At 49.2% G+C, this 23,674-nt stretch overlaps 1 protein-coding gene across 7 annotated transcripts in view; it reads right to left on the bottom strand.

Annotated features, from left to right (window-relative positions):
- The window catches only part of LOC133416653 (unconventional myosin-VI-like), a 35,368-nt gene extending 12,536 nt beyond the window's left edge, over positions 1 to 22,832 (bottom strand). For 2 of the 7 annotated variants that reach the window (XM_061703627.1, XM_061703629.1), the window contains exons 1-30: positions 22,670 to 22,832; positions 20,412 to 20,535; positions 19,235 to 19,304; positions 18,769 to 18,842; positions 16,232 to 16,361; positions 16,055 to 16,160; positions 15,932 to 15,987; positions 15,746 to 15,843; positions 15,309 to 15,473; positions 15,124 to 15,243; positions 13,328 to 13,508; positions 12,343 to 12,487; positions 12,114 to 12,271; positions 11,954 to 12,045; positions 7,952 to 8,024; positions 7,741 to 7,868; positions 7,567 to 7,662; positions 7,313 to 7,474; positions 6,550 to 6,588; positions 6,385 to 6,478; positions 4,505 to 4,635; positions 3,305 to 3,382; positions 3,088 to 3,217; positions 2,498 to 2,588; positions 2,060 to 2,210; positions 1,746 to 1,954; positions 1,483 to 1,561; positions 407 to 567; positions 236 to 274; positions 20 to 55 (exon numbers count right to left, since the gene is read on the bottom strand). In XM_061703627.1, the coding sequence (XP_061559611.1) occupies positions 20 to 55; positions 236 to 274; positions 407 to 567; positions 1,483 to 1,561; positions 1,746 to 1,954; positions 2,060 to 2,210; positions 2,498 to 2,588; positions 3,088 to 3,217; positions 3,305 to 3,382; positions 4,505 to 4,635; positions 6,385 to 6,478; positions 6,550 to 6,588; positions 7,313 to 7,474; positions 7,567 to 7,662; positions 7,741 to 7,868; positions 7,952 to 8,024; positions 11,954 to 12,045; positions 12,114 to 12,271; positions 12,343 to 12,487; positions 13,328 to 13,508; positions 15,124 to 15,243; positions 15,309 to 15,473; positions 15,746 to 15,843; positions 15,932 to 15,987; positions 16,055 to 16,160; positions 16,232 to 16,361; positions 18,769 to 18,842; positions 19,235 to 19,304; positions 20,412 to 20,528 (3,209 nt within the window). In that variant the 5' untranslated portion in view covers positions 20,529 to 20,535; positions 22,670 to 22,832. Of the gene's footprint in view, positions 1 to 19; positions 56 to 235; positions 275 to 406; positions 568 to 1,482; positions 1,562 to 1,745; positions 1,955 to 2,059; positions 2,211 to 2,497; positions 2,589 to 3,087; positions 3,218 to 3,304; positions 3,383 to 4,504; positions 4,636 to 6,384; positions 6,479 to 6,549; positions 6,589 to 7,312; positions 7,475 to 7,566; positions 7,663 to 7,740; positions 7,869 to 7,951; positions 8,025 to 11,953; positions 12,046 to 12,113; positions 12,272 to 12,342; positions 12,488 to 13,327; positions 13,509 to 15,123; positions 15,244 to 15,308; positions 15,474 to 15,745; positions 15,844 to 15,931; positions 15,988 to 16,054; positions 16,161 to 16,231; positions 16,362 to 18,768; positions 18,843 to 19,234; positions 19,305 to 20,411; positions 20,536 to 22,141; positions 22,381 to 22,669 lie in introns of those variants that run through there. The other 5 variants (XM_061703630.1, XM_061703631.1, XM_061703628.1 and 2 more) reach the window with 4 other exon arrangements.
- Between the last annotated feature and the right edge of the window lie 842 nt (positions 22,833 to 23,674).

The following is a 23,674-nucleotide window of genomic DNA, read 5'->3' as shown; positions in this document are numbered from 1 at the left end:
TTTTTTCTGTGCTACCTACATGCTCAAAGTTGAGACTTTGGGACCAGCGGAACCGCTAAAAACACAAAATCAGACCTCGGTCACATAAACACAACTGACATGAGCGCGTCACCCTGAGGTCCAGTCAGGAGATACATCCTGTCAGACTCCAAGGTTACAGCATGCAAGGGTCAGAGGTCAGATGTTAGAGGGTTGCAAGAGTCACAATGTGAAGGCCAAAGTTCAAAGGTCTTACACTGCTCGCTCGGGAGACGAAGGAAGCGACGACTCGGTGCTGCCGGGAGGAGAACAACGAGACATTAAAAACACAACGGCGAAGCTAATTGCTGTTAGCCCGTCTATGCATTTTGCATTATATGTTAGCAATGAGCTAACGTAGTGCGTTCAGACACTGGGGTGTGTTTACCTGCGGAGGGCGGCGTCACTCTGCGATTCGTCCGCGATAAGTTCCGCTTCGCTCTGCACGATCCTCAGTGCCAACTCTCGGTCTCGCCGCTCCTGCTCCAGAACCGCCTGACGGGAGAGTTCCTCCTCGCGTTCCGCCTCAAGCTGCTGCGAGATTTCCAGCTACACGCACGGACACACAACATGAACCCATGACTTTTAATGAAACATTTGACGTCAACATTTCTTTGTTAACGTCCTGCGCTCGCTACTGTAAGCCCTCGTTTATGGCGGTTACATTCCAGAAAACCCTGCAGTAAATGAAATCTGCGCAGTAGTAACCAATAATAAGTTTTATATATGCATTTCAATGCAAATATGTTTGGAGAGGTGCAGGTATTTAATTTGTCCACTTGAGGTCACCATCCTCACACACTACACAAGCAAATGCCTATTAAAGGCAGATGTGCTCTGACTGACTGACTGACTGACTGACAGACAGAACTTTATTAATTCCTTGGGAGGGTTCACTCAGCCGAAAATTAAAGTAAATAGACGATTTCCTGCCTTAAACATTGGCACTGTTCCTCACACTAATAGTCCTACCAATGTAGTCAACAAAAAGCATTATGGGAACCCAGAAATCATTACGGTGATGTTTTTAACTCTAATGCTGTGGTTGTAGAAAATCCAAGCTCAACTTTGCTCTTTACCTACATTTGTTCCTTTGGTATTGTTATGAGCGTGTGCATTAGCTATTCGTCGGGCTAAGGTTGGTATTTGTGAATTTATGTCCTAAACCTCTGACTGTGGCTTTCAGGTCAGGTTTCTTTTTTTTTGCTAACAATAAGATCCCAAATGACTATGTGAGGCATTACTGCCATATTAAAATCGTGTAGCCAATGAAGCTAACGGTATCAGAGATGCGCAGGTGAGTAGTTCACGATACTGATCAATAAAAATGATCCGCAATGCACTGAATGCACGATAAGTGAACCGCGATATAGCAAGGGATTACTTTGTCAAAAAATGCCAGGAAAAGGCGACTAGAACAGCTGCGATTTGTATCGGCTTAATCGGCGGTATTTAAAGACACACCTGCAGCCTCTTCTCCTCCTCCTCCCTCCTCTTCCTCTCCTCCTCTTCCTGCTTCCTCTTCATCTCCATCTCAGCTTTCCTGGGAGGAACATTATTATTTTTTTTTTTTTTTTAAACTTATGTTCAAGGTCCACGTTTGAGTTTTCAAAAGTGAGAATGGGTATCTAAGTGGCTTTGGGTGGGGATGGGGGGGTTGCCCGGGCGGTTGGCGAGTTCTTCTCCCATCAGCAGCCAAACGAGAAGGTCGCAGTCTTCAAACTTACTGCCGTCTCTCGTCTTCCTCCTCCCGCCGCCGGTGCTCTTCCTCCTCCCTCCTCTTCCTCTCCCTCTCCATCTCCTCCTGGATGCGGCGCAGATGCTCACGCTCTTCCTCCTCCTTCTTCTTGTTCTGCAGCGCGCTCAGCAGCTGCTCCGAGCGCACCACCAGAGCGCGGTGGTCGTGCTCGATGTCCGCGCGCCGCATCACCGTTCCCTGAGAACGAGGAAGCGGAAAACATCAATCTCGACATCACAGCGCCACAGCCGAGTCCGCCGACCCGCCTCGATTTTGCGCCCCGCCTTGATGTTGGCAACCCACTTTGATTTTGAGCATGAGGGAGTGGATGTCGGCGTCCAGCTGCTCCACTTGGGCGCTCATCTCCTCTTTGCCCTCCTTGAGTCCCGCCACCACCTCGTTGAAGAGCGCCATTCTCTTCTTCAGGTGGCGCACCTTCACCAGCCCGTCAATCCTGAAGCAAGCAAACACACGTTAGGGGCCGATTACACGCACGTTGCATGAGACGTGACGTCACGTGTGTGCACTGTTGTTGGAGTCGCACACACGCAGCTCCAGGTTTCTATGGCGATTGGTGCACGTGCGGGGTGGCCAATGAAGGAGAAGATATAGATAATACATTGAAAAGGGGCGGAATGGTTGAAGAAAGTTGCCAAGGATGAAGATTGAACATCTCGGGCAGATCGGAGAACAAGACGTGGACGTGAGGATGAGGATGAAGAATCGCGGGGAGCCACCCACCGAGGTTTGTGCTTCTTCTTGGAGAGCCACATGCGCACAGTCTTCTGCATGACCAGGCACGCGCCGCGCCGGTACAACATCTTGTTCTTCACTGCACACAAACACAACAACAACACAAGTCAACAGCACACTTCTCGCTTCCTCAGCCACACGTTTAGGAGGACGAGCAGGCCGGGGTGACACTCGGACACTGGAGACAAACCAAGAGTCCTCTCAATGTCGTTATTGTCACACGTTTCGACTTCACATCAATACTCCAGATGAAGGCGGATGGTGATGATGTGGAGGACAAGGAAGAGGAGGTTGGGAAAGCCGATGAAGCCAAAGAGGAGGAGAAGGCTGAGGGCGACGGAGAGGTGAGTCTGGGGGAGGGGGCCGAGGAGGAGGAGGCGGACAAGTTCAAGGAGGCCGAGGAAGAGGACGAGTAGGTGCCGGTATGCGAGACTGAGGAGGCCGAAGAGGAGAACGACGAGGTCGATGCGGCAGAGGAGGAGACGGAAGCAGAGGACAAGGAACGATGGCGTAGGTCTAAAGTGTCGCCGTCGAACTCCATTTGTTGCTACGGCAACATGAAGCACGCACGCACTTACGCTTGATGACGGACAGGGCGCACCACTGGACCTTCTTCCAGCGGCTGTGGATGATCCAGGTGTTGACGCGTCGCACCAGTTCTGCCAGGTGATCTGGGTCAGACTTCATGATCTGGTCAAACTCGGCAAACTAAAACAGAGGCAGAGGAAACGCAAGCGAGACAATGAGAAAAAAGTCAAGGAGGAGTTACTTGTCGTCAGCACGTGCGGCGCCAACCTTGCCGGGTCGGAAGAACACTCGAGTCAATCCGAACTTGTAGTCCTTCTCGTCCAGTCCCAAAGCTTTGAACAAGGCCTGTGACACACACACACACACACGCACACATCACGAAACAAGAACAACCTCACCACCACAACCAGCAGACTGGACTACAGTTTGGCTGTTTTTGACTTAGCAACATGGCAAGATCTCCCAAAAATGGAAGTCTATGAAAATTCTGAGATCGGCCACTCCAACTCGTGGACCGACGTAGTTTTGCCAAATGCCCACTGCAATTCCCTTTGTAGTGATGCGGGAGTAAGGAATGAGTGAATGATTGACTGCGTTTGCAATCCTTCATTCCAGACTCCTCAATCACGAGAACTATCAAGTACAATTCGGCAAGAATTTTGAAAATTAAATGACGGGTTACGAAGAAACTGAGCTCTCTGTGTCGGGGGGAGGGAGGAGAGAAAGAAAGAAAAAAAAAAAAAAAAAAAAAAAAGAAAAAACCTTTTTGGGGGAAGGTTTTTGTGTGATATCACCTACAGAAAATCTGGTCTAAAATGCCTTCAAATTCGAACCAAACAGTCCAACTTGATGATTTGTCAACATATCTCCTCAACAGTTTTGTTTGGTCTGCTACTCAGGGAAGCCCTTCTCCAACTGGCTGACAAGTTTCAGTTCAAAACACCAAAAAGCTCGCATGGGCTAAAATTCTGAGGGAGAGCTTCGTCCTTTCACACTTCCAAGCGAACGTGTCAGAATGAGCGCGCCGTTTCAAACGGGGTCACCACAATGGAACGTTCCAAAATGGCTCCTTACTTACCGTTAGCCCCTCCCCGTGGGCAACACATGGTACAAATGAACAAATATCAATTTATTTCATGCGGGTCAATGTACGGATGTCACTGAGTGTTAAAGTACTGTGAACACAAACAAATACACATATTGACATGGAAATGATACAAATAAAAAAAGTCACATTGGGCAAAAAATTGGGAATTGAGCTGAAGTGTGAAAATCGCCTCAGAGTCTGGCCCTGAAGTGTGCGGCTGCGGTGATCCGCGCTGGCCGAAAGTGAAACAGCAACAAGTGCTGCCAATCGCCCCAGACGGTAGAAACGTCTGAGGGCAACGCGCGCCTCGGTTGGGAAACGCTCGTCCGGCGCCTCGAGTCCCTTGTGGTCTGAACTCGTTCGGGGCGGTGTGGACTGACCTTGCAGAAGAGGCGCGGGTCGAGGCGTGCCAGTTTGCGGGGCATGTATTGCTTGTACATGTTGTAGAGTTCGTGGAAAGGAGCCCTGGAGGGGAAGCCGCCCTGCATCAGGTCCAGCACGGACACCATACCTGGTCAACAAGGATTAGTCGAGAAGTTCACAACTCCTCTGGAATGCTGGGCCTTTTTATCGCAGAGGATTACGAAAACGTGCTTGTGAGTTTTGTTATAGTCTTTCTATGCTCTTGCATACACCTGAAATGTTCCAACGGCTCGAGTTGTCACCATTTGCCATTTTTTTTAATCATTTAAATTTGGTAGAGTTGTTAGCAACACTTTTCCGTGCGGTGTCAAACAAGACAGAGTGGTGCCTTGAGATGCCAGTTAAATTCCTCCAGTGACCATTCTCTGATCCCGAAACATATGTACCCATTAAAATGTCCCCCAAAAGGACTACAATTTTCTTTTCGTTTTTAACAAAGAAAACAACAAGCAGTAGACTATAAAACATGTAAAGATATTACCCCCCGCCCCCTTTTTTTAAAAAAAAAGTCTCTCATACACATGTGCGTGCATGCACACACAAACACTGCAGTAGATTTGTGTGCCATGCCTTTAAATGCTCTCTCTGTCTCCAACAGGAGCCTGCCGCCGGACAGCGCTCGTATCTCAAGTTTGGGCTCGCAAGTCCAAGCAAAACCTCGGCCCGTCGATGCTTCACGTATCGAAAAACTTGACAATCGGGCCATTTTTGTCCCGATTTTAAGGTCCGAAACAGATCGGTGCCGACAATCTCGTACAATATCTATCACAAAAACTCTTCGCGTGCATGGAGAAGCCGACGTCTCCCTGAGTCACGTCGTCGTCAATCGTGACGCGGAACGGAATCTAGCCGATCAGCAAGCGCCCTGCAAAAAACTAACCGAAAACCAAAGACGTTCTAACCGATGTCATATTTTGTATAAAAGTGAGTTCCCCAAATGGCAAAAGGTGGCCTCAGAAACACTTGGGTAACATCGGCGCAGACCAGGAAGTGTCTGTCTTCATTTTTGTGAGGTCACGTGTGATCACGAGAGACTTCGAGATCGGCAGCGGAACAGAATCTGTATGTGTGTGGTGTCCTCCGTCGAGATTATCGGAGCTCACCCCACACAATACGATCAAAACTGTTAAATGCCAGATTTTGTATCTTCATGCTCGGGGTCTGTCACAAAAAAAAAAGAAAAATCTTTTAAGATTTGAAAAACTGCGATTGGTTGGCGACCAGTTCAGGATGTACCCCGCCCCTCGCCCAGAGTCAGCTGGGATAGGCTCCGGCACGCCCGCGACCCGCGTGTGGATAAGGGCTACGGAAAATGGATAGATGAATTTGAAAAATCTTGTGTAGCAGGCCTAAGCCGGGTCACTCGTATCTCAAGGCACCATTGTATTTTTTCCCACTTTACAGGGTTTCGAAATGTTGATACCGTGACCTCCATATGCTATTCATTAGCCCATTGCTTCTCAACTGCTGTCACCATGGGACGCGCATTTTCCTGTCGCTAAGTCGCGACCCACTTTTACAGAAGTTCAGAACAAAGAAGGTATTCGTCCGAAAATAGCCTGATGAATATCATATTTGAAAAGATAACTGCTTTATGCTTACACGTTTTTAAAAAAAACATGAAAAAACGGAGGATAAACTTAACTGCATGGACAAAATTCTTGCCACAGATCTCTTCTTTTTAGGAAAGTGGAACAGTTGAGAATCACTGCATTAGCTCATGTTTTGCATTTTGTGTTCGAACGAAGCTAGTCAGATGCTTCGAGCGCCCCCCGGTGGCAACACGTGCTCTTGAACGGTTCGTGCCGGGTGTGGCCGTCAGATGGCGCCGACTGACCTGAGCACTGCAGCTGGGAGAGGATCTGTGCTCCCTCAAACTGGTGACTGACCATCTTCAAGTTGGGTTTGATGCAACGGATGAAACTGGAACCCTGAGCCGGAACAACAACACAAGGTCACGCCGAGATCCAGGTGAGGGTTACAGCTCGTAGGTCGCACTAACCGTACTGCGCAACTTGTCCAGGAGAATGTTCAGTTGAGTCTGCATAAATAAACACACAACGTTAGTGGCAGGAACAATGCTCAAAACAAGTGGGCTAAATCCCGATCGGCTATTCGTGTCAAGCGACGAATGACTGTCCAATCACAACTGAATCGTTACTCCTTGTACTATTCTGAAATAATGGTCCAACAAATGAAAAATCAATTTGGATTATTCAAAAAGAATCTAGTGAACCAGAAAGAGTATGCTGGCACATTTTGGCTGACACTTTTTTTTTTTTTTTTACTTTAAAGTGGCTAACTTTAACCGGAATCCCGAGGCAGAAGCAGAACCCGGTTGGTTCGACGCCTGTCGGTGCCGTAAACCTTTCCCTGCCACTTCGTCCAACACTTCCGGGTGGCGAGGTGTTCCCAGGCCAGCCGGGAGACGTACGTAATTACTCCGGCGTGTCCTGGGCACGTCCCTCTGGTGGGATGTGCCCCAAACAGTTCACCGGGGAGGCGTGCAGGGGCATCCTGACCAGATGCCCGAGCCACCGCATCCGGCTCCTCTCGATGCCGAGGAGCAGCGGCTCGACTTTGAGCCCCTTCCGGATGAGCCCGGGACACCCTGCGGAAGAAACTCATTTCGGCCGCTTCTACCCGCCATCTTGTTCTTTTGATCGAGAGCTTTGCCTTTTCGGCTCAGCTCCTACTTCACCGCAACGGCGCCATTTAGAGTCCGCTACGACTCTGCCACAAGGGGAGGAGTTGACGCGCGTAACCTTAAACTTGTTTCCCACGCTGATGAATCCCAGTTTTCCAGCTCTCTGCTTGGCATCGTTGGCATTGTCAAAGAGTTCTCGGATGAATCGGTCGCTGGACTCGCTCAGCAGACACTCCAGCGACGTGTGCAGAGCATCGTTGTTCTTCTCCACAAACTTGTTCTGAGGACCAACAAGGCAACGAGTCATTCACGGGCGGACATCTTGCTTTCTGGAGCACGCTGAAGGATTTTCATGTCGGCCGCAGGACGCACAGTCTCGTAGCAGACGGCTCCTGCAAAGTGTCGGACGATGAATCCTTCATCGTCCCTCACGTTTCTGTGGACCGCCAGCTTGGACTTCCTCGGTATCTGACACGCACACGCAAATCAAATGCCATTGTTTTTGAGGAGGGTAAAAAGAAGCTGGCAAAAAACTGTCTGACTTACGGTCAAGCGGAAGTGGTTCTTGTGTTTGTTGTGGACCGTGTCGGTGAAGTGCTGGTCGCTGGGCTGCGGGAGCCGGTTTTCCTCGTCCAGGATGTCCAAGATTCCCAGCATCTTGGCCTCCACCAGGTCTGCAAAGCAGAGGCGCACATCTCAAAGCACAGTCCAGGTCTGGAGTCTCAAGTCAAGAGTCCGGGCGACATGGTTTTCCTACCGATGCAGTCCTGGTTGTCCACGTAGTGCACCTCGTTGACCCCCAGGCCCTCCCTCTGGTACAGTTCTTGTTCCTGCGGGTGAAGACTGGATTTTGTTACCCTGAGGAAACATCTATAAAAACGTTTCAGTCACATGACAGGTGCTGACATATTTAAAAAAAAAAAAAAAAGGCCAACTCATGTGAGAAGATCAGGAAGGTGCTTAGCTTTAGCTTTAGCTTCAACGTGACCAAAGGGTCGAGGGTTCGAATCCAGGCTCTGATTATCCAATGTCGAAATGTCCTTGGGGAACACAAATTGCTTCCAGTGGGCCTGGCAGCGCCTCGCAGAAGCGCATTTACCATTTAATATAAACGCCATTTATGTTGTGGATCTTCAGGTTACGAGACTGTTTTTGTTTTCCCTCTGTTAAAGTATTACATCGAGAATGATTCTTTCACTTGTTAGACCGGAGGTAGAGAGCAGACAGTTAATTAATCAGTTAATTAATTGACGATCGATTTACACGACAAGGGAAACGGGCCTAACAATGAGACAGAAGCATCTACTGTGTTTAACAGACAATATCGGCAGTCCTACTTAATAGGGGCTTTCGCACCGCAGGAACCTTTGCGGGAACTTCCCTAGCTGCCCTGGTAGCTCGAGTTCCCTCTCTGTCCCCACCAAAGAAAACTCCCAGGGTACGGAAGGTTCCCCCTGGATTATTTCGTTCCTCCTGGCGGGTAGGGTCTCCTGTGCTGACGAAAGCTGACTGGTTGACAGACCTTTGGAGGCATTTACTTTTTCATTCACAGGGGCGGCGCTACGCAAGCCTTGAAATAAGAGGATTAAAATACATTGAAAGGCAAAACTTCCAAACATCGATCTTTATGTTTTCCCGCTGAGCCGCACTCGGCGGTGAGGAGCAGGCTGGGCAAAGTCTGCGCTCGTCGACGGCGGACTCGGTGCCGAAGTTAGGGTTAGGGTCATCTGCAGGCTTCTGTTGCACAATCAATTTAGGTAAGTCATCTCAATAGAATACATGTATTCTAATTGTTTTCTCCGGGCACTCCGGTTTCCTCCCACATCCCAAAAACATGCAGGGTAGGTTAACTGAGGACTCTAAATTGTCCGCAGGTGTGAATGTGAGTGCAAATGGTTGTTTGTTTGTATGTGCCCTGCGATTGGCTGGCAACCGGTTCAGGGTGTACCCCGCCTCCCGCCCGTAGTTAGCTGGGATAGGCTCCAGCACGCCCACGACCCGAATGAGGATAAGTGGAACAGAAGATGAATGAATGAATGACTTGTATATAATAAAACTCCCTACCTCAAAGACTGTCGGCAGCCAGGTTGGCATTGCAAATGAGAATCAGTTCTCAATTGCCTCACCTGGAGAAAGGCTGAGGTTTTAAAAAGGTATCAACATTTTTTCCCATGCCCGGAAGCGGGTCACCAGAACCCCCCTCTGGAGCCAGGCCTGTAGGTGGGGCTCGAAGGCGAGCGCCTGGTGGCCGGGCCTGCACCCATGGGGCCCGGCCGGGCACAGCCCGAAAGGGTAACGTGGGTCCCCCTTCCCGTGGGCTCACCACCTGTGGGAGGGGCCATAGGGGTCGGGTGCAGTGCGAGCTGGGCGGTGACCGAAGGCGGGGACCTTGGCGATCCGATCCCCGACTACAGAAACTGTAGATGTCACCTCTCTGGCCTGAGCTGGTGTGCGAGGTCGAGAAGTTCCGACTAGATATAGACACACAGCCTGGGCTCCGGTACCAGTCCTCTTGAGAGAGCTTGGACTCTCTTTCACTCTGGAGTTGCCCACAGTGAGTGGCGCCGAGCAGGTGTGGGTATACTTATTGCCCCCCAGCTCGGCGCCTGTACATTGGGGTTCATCCCGGTGGACAAGAGCGTAGTCTCCCTCCGCCTTCGGGTGGGGGGACGGGTCCTGACTGTTGTTTGTTGGAGACTGTCTGTTGTTCTGTTATTAGACTTCTGTGCTCATCACAGATTGTCCATAACGAACACCATGTTCAAGCATAAGTGTGTCCACACGTGCAGTTGGCACCAGGACACCCTAGGTCGCAGTTCGATGATCGACTATGTGGTCGTGTCATCGGACTTGCGGGCGCATGTTTTGGACACTCTGGTGAAGAGATGGGCGGAGCGGTCAACTGATCACCACCTGGTGGTGAGTTGGCTCCGATGGTGGGGGAAGATGCCGGTCCGACCTGGCAGGCCCAAACGTATCGTGAGGGTCTGCTGGGAACGTCTGGCGGAATCCCCCGTCAGAAGGAGTTTCAACTCCCACCTCCGACAGAACTTTGCTCACGTTCCGGGGGAGGTGGGGGACATCGAGTCCGAGTGGACCACGTTCCGCACTTCCATTGCTGAGGCGGCCGACCAGAGCTGTGGCCGTAAGGGGGGGCCTGTCGTGGCGGCAATCCCTGAACCCGTTGGTGGACACCAACGGTGACGGATGCCATCTGAAGAAGGAATCCTATCGGCGTTTTTGGCCTGTGGGACTCCTGAGGCAGCTGATGGGTACCGGCTGGCCAAGCGGAATGCAGCTCTGGTGGTCGCTGAAGCAAAAACCCGGGTATGGGAGGAGTTCGGTGAGGCCATGGAGAAAGACTTCCGGACGGCTTCCAGGAAGGGGGAAGCAGTGCACCATCAACACTGTGTATAGTGGAGATGGGACGGTGCCTACCTCAACTCGGGACGTTGTGAACCGGTGGGGAGAATACTTCGAAGACCTCCTCAATTCCACCCACTCTCCCTTAGAGATAGGGTGAGAAGCTCGGTCATCCGGGAGGATCTCAGAGTATAGCCGCTGCTCCTCCGCATCGAGAGGAGCCAGATGAGGTGGCTGCGGCATCTGATTCGGATGCCTCCCCGGTGAGGTGTTCCGGGCACGTCCCACTGGGAGGAGAACCCGGGGACGACCCAGGACACGCTGGAGAGACTACGTCTCTCGGCTGATCCGGGAACGCCTCGGGATCCCCCGGAAGAGATTGAAGAAGGGGCTGGGGAGAGGGAAGTCTGGGCGTCCCTGCTGAAGCTACTGCCTCCGCGACCCGACTTCGGATAAGCGGTAGAAAATGGACGAATGTTGGTGGACAGCCATTTTCAGGTCTCTCCAGAGATGCTCAATTGGGTTTAAGTCAGGGCTGGCTGGGCCATTCAACAACAGTCACAGAGTTGTTCTGAAGCCACTCCTTCGTTATTTTAGCTGTGCGCTTAGGGTCATTGTCTTGTTGGAAGCTGAACCTTCGGCTCAGTCTGAGGTCCTGAGCACTCTGGAGGTTTTTGTCCAGGATATGGCCGCATTCATTTTTCCTTTGTCCCTGGAGCTGAACAACACCCCTACAGCATGACGCTGCCACCACCACGTGCTTGACTGTTGGGACGGTATTGGACAGGTGATGAGCAGTGCCTGGTTTTCGCCACACATAGAGCTTAGAATTAAGGCCAAAAAGTTCGATCTTGGTCTCATCAGACCAGAGAATCTTATTTCTCACCATCTTGGAGTCCTTAGTTTTTTTAAATTGTTTTTTTAAGCAAACTCCATAGGGGCTATCATGTGTCTTGACCTCATGATTCTCATTTGCTCTGACATGCACTGTGAGCTGTTTCCTCATCAAGTCCTACGAGTATAATCGAACACAGCTGGACTCCAATGAAGGTGTAGAACATCTCAAGGATGATCAGAAGAAATGGACAGAACCCGAGTTAAATATATGAGTGTCACAGCAAACGGTCGGAATACTTATGGCTGCGTGATATTTCAGTTTTTCTTTTTTAATAAACAGGCAAAAAAATTCCGTTTTTTTCCTGTCAATATGGGGTGCTGTGTGTACATTGAGGGGAAAAAATGAACTTAAATGATTTTAGCAAATGGCTGAAATATAACAAAGAGTGAAAAATGTAAGGGGGCCTGAATACTTTCCGTACCCACTGTATGTCTTGGCGTGGCACAACAAAAGGTTAGGGTATGTCTTATTGTCGGTGATGACAACAGTCTGACTGACCTCTTTAAGAATGCGCTCGTTGAAGAACTGCTGCAGCTTCTCGTTGCAGTAGTTGATGCAGAACTGTTCAAAGCTGTTGTGTTCAAAGTACTCTGCACAGAACGGGAAGTGTAATACGTCAGCGGCAAGGTGCCGCACCAGCGATAGCGCGTTTACGCACCGAATCCGGCGATGTCCAACACGCCGATGAAGTTGGCGGACGACTGGAAGGGGAAGCACTGGTTGACCCTGGTGACCACGTGGTCGAACAGTCGGCTGTACACCGCCTTGGCCAAAGCATCGCGAGCGTTGTTGGCCTGCTCCACTTTCAGAGGAACCCTGACCAACAAGCCAAATAATCACGACAGAGTAAATAATGCGCGCACACTCGTGGGATGGAGGCGGCCTACTTGATGGCGGTTCCTTTGGCGCCCCCTGCTGTGGTGATCATGACCCTGGAGGTGAGGCTCCCTTGCAGGTCCAGCTGGTCCAGACCCAGCAGCTCAGCACAGTGTTGCAGCATTTGGCCGGACTGCTTCTTGATGCTGCAGCCGCCTGCGAGAGACACACAAGGAGACAGAGTTCCAGACCCCCTCGGAACCAGCCAAGAAGGAACGCCACCGCCAAAAGAACTGAGCCTGCTTGTACGGACGTGTCACTGCAGTGTCTGCGAGGGTTTCCAGTTGTGTCGCTGTCCGATGGGGACCACGATCAGCAGTCCCTTGAGGCCCCGTATGGGCCACCAGCCAGTAATGGCCAGTAAGGGGCCCCATGGGGAGGATTCCCTACACCAGGGGGTCACCAATCGTTTTGCAACTAAGAGCTACTTCTTGGTGTAGTGATGAATGCAAAGGCCTTCCAATTTGCTCAAAATACCGTTAATTACATGTTATTATAAAAATAATATTCTTTTATGCAAAGTCACGTGACTAATTCCTCCCAATAATAGTCAACAACGATTTCATAGGGTAGGAACTAAATAAATATCAATACAAAACGGACGAGAAAACAATGGAAACAACAATAGTCGATCAACAACAGCAATAGTCCCATTCCTATACATCTCTGCAAGTGTTTGACTTTTCAAATGCTCACTTCTACAACATTCCTCAGAAATCACAATGTCCTATCACTGGTGAGCTATTTGAGGAACACTCCTGTGGTCCGTGGAGGCAACATGTCGGTGACCCTCGCCCTTCACGACGACGACGTCGGATGCTTTGCGGTCGCTACGGGTCAACGTCAGCCGCTTCTCGAGGCTCCCCTCGGGCTGCGGTATTCGCGGTATTCTGCCCACTGGTGGTGTCTTTGAGTACAGCTAACTAACAGGAGTATAGAAATTGTTTGCAAAGTAGCAAATGTGCTAATGCCAAGCAGTGTAGCTCGCCCCCTGACCTGAGGTGCTTCCCGCCTCCTCGAAGTCGACGTTGCCCAAGTGCAGCACGCCGGCCACCACGCGGAACAATTCCAACTTCTCCGCGTCGTCCAGGCCGATCTTCTTCATGGCCACCAGCATGCGCTGGAAGTCGCAGTGGTCGTCCAGCAGGGGGTCCTTCAGCGGGCCCGCCTTCACGTGCTGCAGTACCAATACACGCACATGTAAGGTTTTGGTGCTGAACGTACAGTACAGGCTTTTCACCGGGCACACTTGAGAGATGACAGAAGGATGCTGGCACAATGCAGACGTGAAGTCTACAAGATGATGCTATTGCCATGGTAACATTCTTCACTTGTCTCACAACACACTTCAAAGGCTCACCGCATCTACTACTCGTCCACACAAAATGCCAACTGCAGCTCCGCCGTTTTTTTTTTTTTTTTTTTTTTTTTGCTTTGTGTCGCGAGTTTCAGATTGTTTCAAATTGTTTTTTAAAAATTTTTTTTTTTTTTTTTTTTTTTTTTTTAAAATGGAGCAATTCAGGTACCGCATGTGGGCAAGAACAGCCACAGTTGACGATGCGCTTTCAGCCATTTACTGAATGGGACCAAACAGCTCAAAGCCCAAAATGACACCACTCACAAGGAGCAGACACTCACTCACATGGGGGGGGGGGGGGGGGGGGAATGTGGTGAAAACAGCCAACCAGACTACCTCAAGCTCCTGATGTCACTCGCTGGCCACACCCCTTAAAGGCACACAGTGTGCCAGCGTGTGACTGACTTTTGTCTTAATTTCTTTTTTCCTCAAATAGGGTTTTGAGGTTTTCCTTGCCCGATTATGGGAAGTCGTCAATCATTGCAAACTTTGGGCCTGTGAAGCCCTTTGAGACTCTTTTGGGATTAAGGGCTATATAAATAAACTGGATTTGACAAATTCCGTGTGTTTTTTGGACATACTTGGCAAATAAAGATGATTCTGATTTTTTACAATACACTGCCACTTTTATTTACTAAAACCAGATAAGAAATGTGTTTTTAGGAGGCTGCACAGGTTAATGAGAAAAATTAATTTGATATACAGCGGAAGCTCGATTTAATGGACCCGGAAGCAAGGGACTTCACATTTAACGGACCGGTCCGGTCGGAACTCAAAATGCTCCTCGCAGCGGCCAAAGTCCGTTAGTTCCAGAACTGGCCGCAGTCGCTTACTGGCGCAGTCGACAAGCAGGCCGGCACCCGTATTTCCAGGTTGTGTCGCCATCGTTCACGCTCACACTCGTCGTGTTTCGCTCGTAAAACATGCTATACTGACTTTGGTATATATACAGCTTGCATGCAGTTTTTTGTCAGTCCTTCCTTCTCTATGGCATCCGATCGTAACGGCGATAAGAAAAGGAAGGGCGCTAACCTCGCGGCTCGTGAAACCGCCTCGACAGCTACACGCCATTATCAGCCGTCCCAAGCGCCAGCGATCACGATACTTTCACGCCACTACTACACCACCGCAAAAATGTTTTAAGGGAAGTTCAGGGCTCCTTTCAAACTTTTTTTTACATGTACTTACAATAATTTTTGACTGTACTGGGTGTTTTTAAGCCACAAAAAAGTGCTTCAAATTAACAGACAACTTTAACGGACGACCTCCCCTCCATTAGTCCCTTAAATTAAGTTAAGTCCGCTGTACGAGTCTATTGAGCAAAGTCAACTCATCAGTTAAGGTAAAACCTTCCATCTCGTCTCCGAGGCAGTCAAGCGCACGAGACGACTGCGGCCCGAGCAGCAAGACGAGAACGTGACAAGATGGACGCTACCTCTGAACTCTTGCGGTTCTCCAGGATCTGCTTGTCCGTCTCCTTGGACGCAAAGAAGCGAGTGCATCCTCTGTTCAGGTACTGAAACACACACACACACACACACACACACACACACATCTGCAACGTTCCCCTTGAAGTGCTGCCCCCTGTTGTGACGGCGGTCTGCATAACGATCATCGTACCCTGAACATGTCCGGCGAGCTGAGGTGAAACTTGAGTCGAATGTCGTCCGGCGCGCCGGCACACAGGCGGTAGAAGATGTGGTAGTTCCTCTCCTCGAGGCTCTGGCGGCAGATGCGAGATTTCTCCAGGAGGTAGTGCGACACGAAGCCCCCCACCACCGTGTTCTAAACGCACACACACAGAAAAGGTTTCAAAGTAGTAAGGTGACAAGATTTGGCAAGATGACAGCCTGTCGAAATGTGGAGTCTGTTTGGAATGGCCACTTTAACTTGTGGACCTCCTAGAGCGTTCCCTCAAATGTCCACTGCGAATGATTGCAAACGCAGTTACTGCTGCTTTTCCTTTCATGTGGCAGATTTTCCCGAAGGAAGGTTCATCGTATTAGCGAAAACATTCTGACAATAACACGTTGTGTGATGTTGCACTTGCATAATACCTTTTCATTGAAGTGTATTTCCACAAACTTGCCAAAGCGACTGCTATTGTTGTTGCGCACAGTTTTGGCGTTCCCAAAGGCCTCCAACAACGGATTTGCTGCTCGGGGCGGACGGATGACAAAGAAAACGAAAAAAAAAAGTCAGAACGTCACGGAGAAGGCTGACTTAAGACCGCTCCGGCGTACCCTCCACGATCCTCTCGTCGATGTCCTGGCCCGTCCCGTACGACGACGTAAGGTACCTGTCGCCGGAACGAGAACGGTCGTCGTTGACGGGAGGTTTCCATGGCAACGCGCCTTCAGCCTCACCTGAGCACAAACTTGGTGTTTTCCGTCTTTCCGGCGCCGGACTCCCCTGAGACGACGATGGACTGACTCATCTTCAGAACCTTCATGTCCCTGTAGGCCTTGTCAGCTGCATATAGAGCACACAAACGTCAGTCGTGATTATCTCCTGGCGGCCGGGTCACAAGAGGCGCGTCTCACCGATGGCGTAGACGTGCGGCGGGAGCGTCCCCAGCGAGCGTCCGCGGTACTGCTCGATGGTTTGAGGAGAGTACAGCTTCGGGATGTCGTAGTATGGGTTGACTGCGATCAGGATGTTGGCCACGAACGTCTGAGCGCAGACCCGACAACCCATAAACCACAACAACAACATGCAAACAACACAACACAAACAACAACAAAAATGAAACACACAATATACAGACATGCAAACACCAAAGTCATGAAAAGGTGACCCCCAAAAAAAAGCATCACATCTGGGGGGGATCCCCCGGGCCGCCGCAGAGAATTTTTTTGGTTATTTTAACGTACATTAAGAAGTGGCACGGTGGACGACTGGTTAGAGCGTCAGCCTCACAGTTCTGGGGACCCGGGTTCAATCCCCGGCCCCGCCTGTGTGGAGGTTGCAAGTTCTCCCCGTGCCTGCGTGGCTTTTCTCCGGGCACTCCGGTTTCCTCCCACGTCCCAAAAACACGCATGAATTGGAGACTCTAAATTGCCTGTAGGTGTGAATTCGAGTGCGAATGGTTGTTTGTTTGTATGTGCCCTGCGATTGGCTGGCAACCGGTTCAGGGTGGACCCCGCCTCCTGCCCGATGAGGACGGCGCGCCTGGGACCCTAGTGAGGAGAAGCGGCTCAGAAAATGGATGGATGGATAAATGAAGAAATCTGGAAGGCTCTGAAGAGTACAATAAGGCAAAATCAACACATTTTCTTCACGCAGAAGAACAAAACATTTATTCACACCGCTCAAGTACATGTCGATGTACAAATTGAAGATTCAAATTCAATTTGCCTCATTTGTTCAGTTTTATGTTTTGGCCTCCGATTTGAGCCAGGCCCATCTCCACCTGCACCGGATGCCTACTTGAAGCTGCGCCACATGAATAGCATCCTCCTCGTTACGCACTCTCATTCTGGAAAAGAATGGACTAAAATCGTTGTCTGTTTCACTTCATTTTTCACTATTACCAATTTCAAAGGCTAATCCCAAATGCATCCTCCAGGAAAATATTAGGTGCGATATTTTTCCATTTTTATTGGCCATTTCTGAATTTGAAGTTAGTTCATTCTGTGTTGTGACATAATCCCTAACATCGCTCCGTCGCTTCATACATTTACCATAAACATCCGTAAACTAATTAGATGTACTAGCGGATCAGTGCTTGTCGCCGATGTTATGTGTGCTTCGCGGTTCCGCCGGGACCGCAACCGGGGCCACGACCTGCAGCACCTCAACGCGAAAATACAAAAAAACAGTGCAACAAATACCACACTGGCTGATCTGATGAGCAAAAATGTTGCTTAAACGTAAGAGTAGCAATAGAGGATGTCCGCTCCAGAGGTGGGTCGAGTAGCCAAACATTGTACTCAAGTAAGAGTATTGTTCCTTGACAATAATGTGACTCAAGTCAAAGTAAAAAGTAGTCCTCCAAAAAAAGACTTGAAGAAGAGTAAAAAGTATACATTTGCAATTTACTGCGTGGTGTTTTCTCAAGTTATCAGTGAGCTGAAATATCCACGCTTGGGCAGACAGTGTCAGACAAATCCGACAATACATGCAAGCTGTTGTTTTTGTTCAACAACAGTAGCGCGCCGTTGCCTTCATGGTAACGACGACCTTCCCAAAATGTCCGCCACTGAGGCACGACGATGAGCCGGGCTGGCTTATCTAGTGTTAATAACTATGCCCGGGAAGCCCAATAGAAGACGTTGTGTGAGGTCATGTGACTTTCTTTTGTCGTTAGATTAGTGAACTAGACTTAAACGTCACTAGCGCTTAAATTTGATGGTGCAAACAGCGCCCAACGCGCAAGTCGAAGTTGTAGTCTCGCGCACGAAACAGTTGATAAATAGGCAATAAGTGATCAATAAATGCAGCGAGGGACATTTAGATCATTGTAATTGAGTAAAAGTACCGTTACCGCTCGCTGCCAGCGTTCAAGGAGTACGAAACAGCCTATGGCGACAGCGGGCCCCCCTCAGAAAATCTCATCGTATCTATAAGATTCACGTAAATGGCCTATTTTGAATTCAAAACGGCGAATTTCACCGAAAGGCAACTAATTTGCATGTATGAAAATAAACATTTATTTTTGTATTGCTCTTTTTTTTCTTTTTTTTTTTTAAAACAAAGAATAAGGGAGCTACATGTTTTCAGTTCATTATAGTCCTTCCAAAAGCGAACTCTCTGCTTTAGGTCTCTTCTTGTCTTAGATTTTTCAAATACACCTGTTCCCTCAGATTGCAACAACTCATTTCAAACAATTTGAGTACTGTGGCAAAGTCAATTTTTGTGTATGTTGAACTTTACCTCTACTGTTTTGAATTCAACTAATACATAAAATGTGAGTGTATTTCAGTCAACAGTGGATTAGTTGGTTGTATGTAGCCAACTCGACAAGTAATTTGGATGGCTTTTTTTTGTAGCATAAAGAATGGGTGAGTGTTGCTTTTTACTGTACATAGTTACAAACAATAAATCATTAGCAGTAACAGTGAACAGGAAGAGAACTCACATAGATTTTGTCTTTGCTGTATCTGACACGCACGTTGTTGAGCAGCGTGGCTTCATTGAGGTACATCAAAGAACCTGTACAAGGACATGTCCGCCGTCTTCGTCAGTTCACCACGACATTCAAACGCCGTCATCTTCATCAATTCACCGTGACATTCACACGCCGTCAACTTCATCAGTACACCATGACATTCAAACGCCGTCATCTTCATCAGTTCACCACGACATTCAAACGCCGTCATCTTCATCAGTTCACCACGACATTCAAACGCCGACATTCAAACGCAGTAGTCATCAGTTCACCAAGACATTCAGACGCCGTCGTCTTCATCAGTTCACCACAATATTCAAATGCCGTCATCTTCATCAGTTCAGCACGACATTCAAACACCGACATTCAAAGTGGCGTCATCATCAGTTTACCACAACATTCAAACTTGCTCGAGTCATCAGAGAGGAGAACTCACAGTTGTCCTCTACGTGTTTGTTAACGTCATCCTCAGCAGGAAACACTTGACTGACGGCAGCCACAAACGTCTGCACAAAAAGAAAACAATAAAACCCATTAGTGCTGTCTGCTCAGGCTTCTTTTGGCAGCCAGAGCACTTGGTGGGCGTGGCCAGAGGGCACGTGAGGACAACATTAAGCAGCCCCACCCACCCAGGTCCAAAATTCTTTTCTCTCGCTCGGCCTCATTCCAGGTGTGAAGTGTCAAATTAAGTAGGCAAGGACGTATCAGGGACAATTCTGTGGAGAGGACAGCCACCTGTTTCTCCCCAAGACAACTTTGATCAAATGCCGTTTCGGCACTTTTTGTCTTTCAATGACAACCCACTGAACCGGCAATACGATTGATGAGCCTCATGTGTTCGGTTGTGTTGGATGATTTAACAACTGACTATTTCTTGATCTAATGTGGGTTCATGATTGCGTATGCACTAGATGTATGGCAATGACGCTCGATGATCCTCTGTTTTAAGTTATTTTCTGCCACCTGTAAACAAATACAAACCCCTTTTTGTGGGGGCGGGGGTCAATTATTAGCATATTGGGGCGATTCGCGGCAAGCCTTGGTCCCTTTCACTGCAACCCGGACGGATATCGTCATACCACGGAACAAAAGCTTTGAAAGCTTGACCACGCTCTTTGTCTGGGCCTTGAAGAAGAGACGAGAGAGCAGCAGCATCAGAAAACTCAACAACATGACAGCCGGTCTCATAAAGTTCAATGAAAACTTCAACAAATAAATAGCTCCCTAATATTTTATACAGTAAATACATTTTTCTAAAATGTTTCTATAATTCAAATCTTAATCTTTCACTCATGACTGCTTTAAATTCAAACAAAAGTGCAGGGAGTTCCCAAGGTCAACAGCATCTCAATATTTACATAAATACATAAGTTGACCCAGTTTTAAATTTATTTTTTAATTAGAAGTCAGATTTTTGAAAAAAGGCCGATACGCGTCAAAATTCTGAATATCGGCACCGATAACCAGCCCGGCCGATAATAATTGGTCTTTCCGCAGTTACGGTCTTCAAGACCATTCATGGCTTAGTTGATATGACCTTTGACCTGTTCTTTGAATACATAAGGTGGGCTGGGGCGAGGGGTCGAAACTTGACGCTTCATCTGAAATCTGACCTTGCCGCCCCGCTCGAGAGGCTGGATGGTGAGGCTGTCGGCGCCGATATCCACGATGGTTCCCAGCTGGAAGCCGTCGGCGGGGTGCGGTGCCCACACCGGTTTGCCGTCCTCCATATCGATTCTGGGAAACGACAACAACACCCTCAGCATTCCCGGGCAGCATCTCACGTCCGTTCACGGCAACGTTCCTAGCTCCTCCAAGTTGTTCCGCCGCCGCCGCATTACAGAGCAACGGTCTCGAACGTGCGTGGAGCAGCCGGAACGGAGGAACGGCTGACGTTTCCTTTGCGCAGGTTTTTTAGATCCTCGACCGACTGACGACATTGTAAATGACATTCGGCCCTTGTTCCTGATTGGAACACCATCACATGACCTTCAAGCCAAACCAATCAGACGGGTATTGATCGGCGGGTCGCGCCATCGCCGCGGTGGCCGCGCAACTACCAACGCATGTTATGTAACTCATCTACACAATGATGTCATCCACTTGCAACTTCAGACACCGCTGACCTGCTCGGTGACATCATTGACAGATGGCATCATTTATGGATGACATCACTGACGTACGCTCCTCCACCTCCATCTGTTCAAGCGGAAGTTGTTTGTACAACATCGGCCATCTTGTGGAGTGGCACACGACCTTTGGGCTCTGCTCATGTTTCTTATCTTTACATCCTGCGTGAGCACGCCTGCTGTCGTTTCCTTTTCAAACTCCGACGCTTTTCATTGGATGCAATGTTTGCCAGTGTTGTCGGTGCGTCGGCCCGCCGCCGACGAGTCATCCGCGCGGCCCGTAAAGAGTTAAACATTAGCAGATCTGCAATCGGCAGGGTTCACAACCCTTGTCCTGCGTGCTTCTTCTCCTGTCCTTGTCCTGTCCTAGCTTGTCCTGTCCTTCCCTCACAGGGTGTAGCACGACAGCCCCATGCAACAATCACATTTCATGTTTCATTTTCATGTTTCATTGTTGTAGATATTGTAATGACTTTTTTTTTTCTCATCCTGTTTACAATTAGTGCTTTGTCTTTTGTCTTCGCTTCTCTCTCCCCTCTAGAAACTTTGTTCTGTTCGACTTTGATTCTCAATAAACTTCAATTGTAATACTAAAAAAACCACAGCGGAAACTTAAAAACTCCACTGTGACACAGTAAAGCTGTTCCGGCATTAAAGGGAAACAGATCTTCCATTCTGCTTGACCTAACAGCCGAACAGGACGGGAAAAAAAGCAGATCTGCAATTGTGTCTGTCATAAACGTCAATCATTTGCGGGATAGGCCGCCGCTTGCTGGGTCACCTGCAAGCGGCAACTTGGCCATCGCCAATCACGAGACGTTTTCGTCCAGTCACGTGACTTCTTGCCTTCATCAAGTCACCACAAGTGGAAAGTAACCAAGTACAAATACTTTGGTACTACACTCATTTTTCAGCTATCCATACTTTTTTTTGACGGTTTCTTACTTTTACTTCCTCGTCGTTGGATCAGCACTTTTTTTAACACGACGATCATGTGTCATTTTTGTCATCTATCATTTTCGTTTTTGGGCATGTGTGCGCGCACCCACCACACAAACACCTGTAAAAAGAAAGGCTGGATGTCTCACGCACGCGCTTTTCAACTCTCGCGAGCCGACTCGCGTTAAAAAACCCACAAAGTTTGCACTAAACTTTGTTTGCAGCCACACACACAAAGCCAACACAACGTTACAACACATATTCCGATGACGAACCTTCCCGTGTAGAATTCGGCGTCCACGTTCTACGTCTCTTTGGCCGTTTCGAATGAAAACGGGCTCGCTTGAGACCGAGCTGTGGTCTGAGCTCAAAGCTCCACTTTGACGACGGCGGCGGCGTCGGCAATGGCAATGGCAGCGCGCTGGAGTCCACAAGTTGACGCTCTTTCCCGAAGGAGGCCGAGCTGCTCCCCTCATTCCGCGGTTGCCGAATGTCACACAGGACACATATTGGTCCAAATGTACGCCCCAAATGGTTAGGTATCGGTTTTAAAACGCTTCAAACAAGCCGTAGAGCGTAACTCCGCGTGCTTTTGAAGGCGGTCTGGTATGTAAGCCAACAATGTTGGCTTTGTGATGAAGAAGACAATCCAACGTGAGCCATAATGGCAACACTGTTAGAACTAGACCAAGAAAAACGCGTGAATCGTGTGCGAGCTCGCTGGCAAGAGCGGCGGTGTGCGCCGACCGTCGTCGTTAGCTAACACGGTCGCTCGCTCCGCGGGTGTCTCGTTGTCGTCTCACCTTGCGTGGCCGGCGGACCGGGTCGAGTCCGAACCGGATCCTCCTGGAGCAGCTGGGCCGGAAGTGCAGGTGAGCGAACCGAGCCGCTTTGTGGCCTCCGTGTGGTGGTGGCCGTCCCGAAGTGTGCGGCCGCCCTCTTCCTTCGCCTCGCAGAGCCTGGGAAAGTGGCCGAGTGACGTCACGGACCGGGAACAGGCTGCGGCTCGCCTCCTTGCCTCCTGGGGGCGCCGTCTCGCAAAACTCAATTTACTCCTCTATCAATCCCCTATTAAAATGAATTGAAATGCCTTGATTCCGGTCCAGACCCCCAAAACCCACCAGCACAATGTTTTGTGAACGTTTTGAACAAAAATACCACCTTTAAAATAAATAAAACAATGTAAATAAACTCGTTTTACGAAGTGCCTTAGGGGCGTGGTCTAATGTGCGACATCATAAACCGCTCCGTGTCAATAAACTGAAAGTGCATCTGCCACGGTGGCTCTCCTTGCCCACACGTGAGGACATTACAGGGTTTTTAAATTGTTTTTTATTTGCCACTTTATCAGGCCAGCACCATGTGTATCTGTGTCCGTGTATACGACGTCACTCTTAACTCAAATTGTGTCTTGCAGTACGGCACAATGTGCTCAGCTAACTCCATCCATCCATTTTCTGAGCCGCTTCTCCTCACAAGGGTCGCGGGAGTGCTGGAGCCCATCCCAGCTATCATCGGGCAGGAGGCGGGGTACGCCCTGAACTGGTTGCCAGCCAAGTGCGGGGCACACATTCACACCTACGGGCAATTTAGAGTCGTCAATTAACCCGGGATGTATGTGGGAGAGAAACCGGAGTACCCGGAGAAAAGCCACGAAGGTACAGGGAGAACATGCTAACTCCACACAGGCGAGGCCAGATTTGAACCCGCAACCTCGCAACTGTGAAGCGCATGTGCTCACCAGTTGCCCATTATCATCAGTTATTTATATAGGCCTACTGTGTTGCTGCAACGTTGTGTATTCCTCT

Source organism: Phycodurus eques, chromosome 18 (assembly GCF_024500275.1).
Source record: "Phycodurus eques isolate BA_2022a chromosome 18, UOR_Pequ_1.1, whole genome shotgun sequence".
NCBI classification, from domain to species: domain Eukaryota; kingdom Metazoa; phylum Chordata; class Actinopteri; order Syngnathiformes; family Syngnathidae; genus Phycodurus; species Phycodurus eques.
Note: the sequence above shows the minus strand (reverse complement) of the source record. Positions and strands in the feature narration are given on the sequence as shown.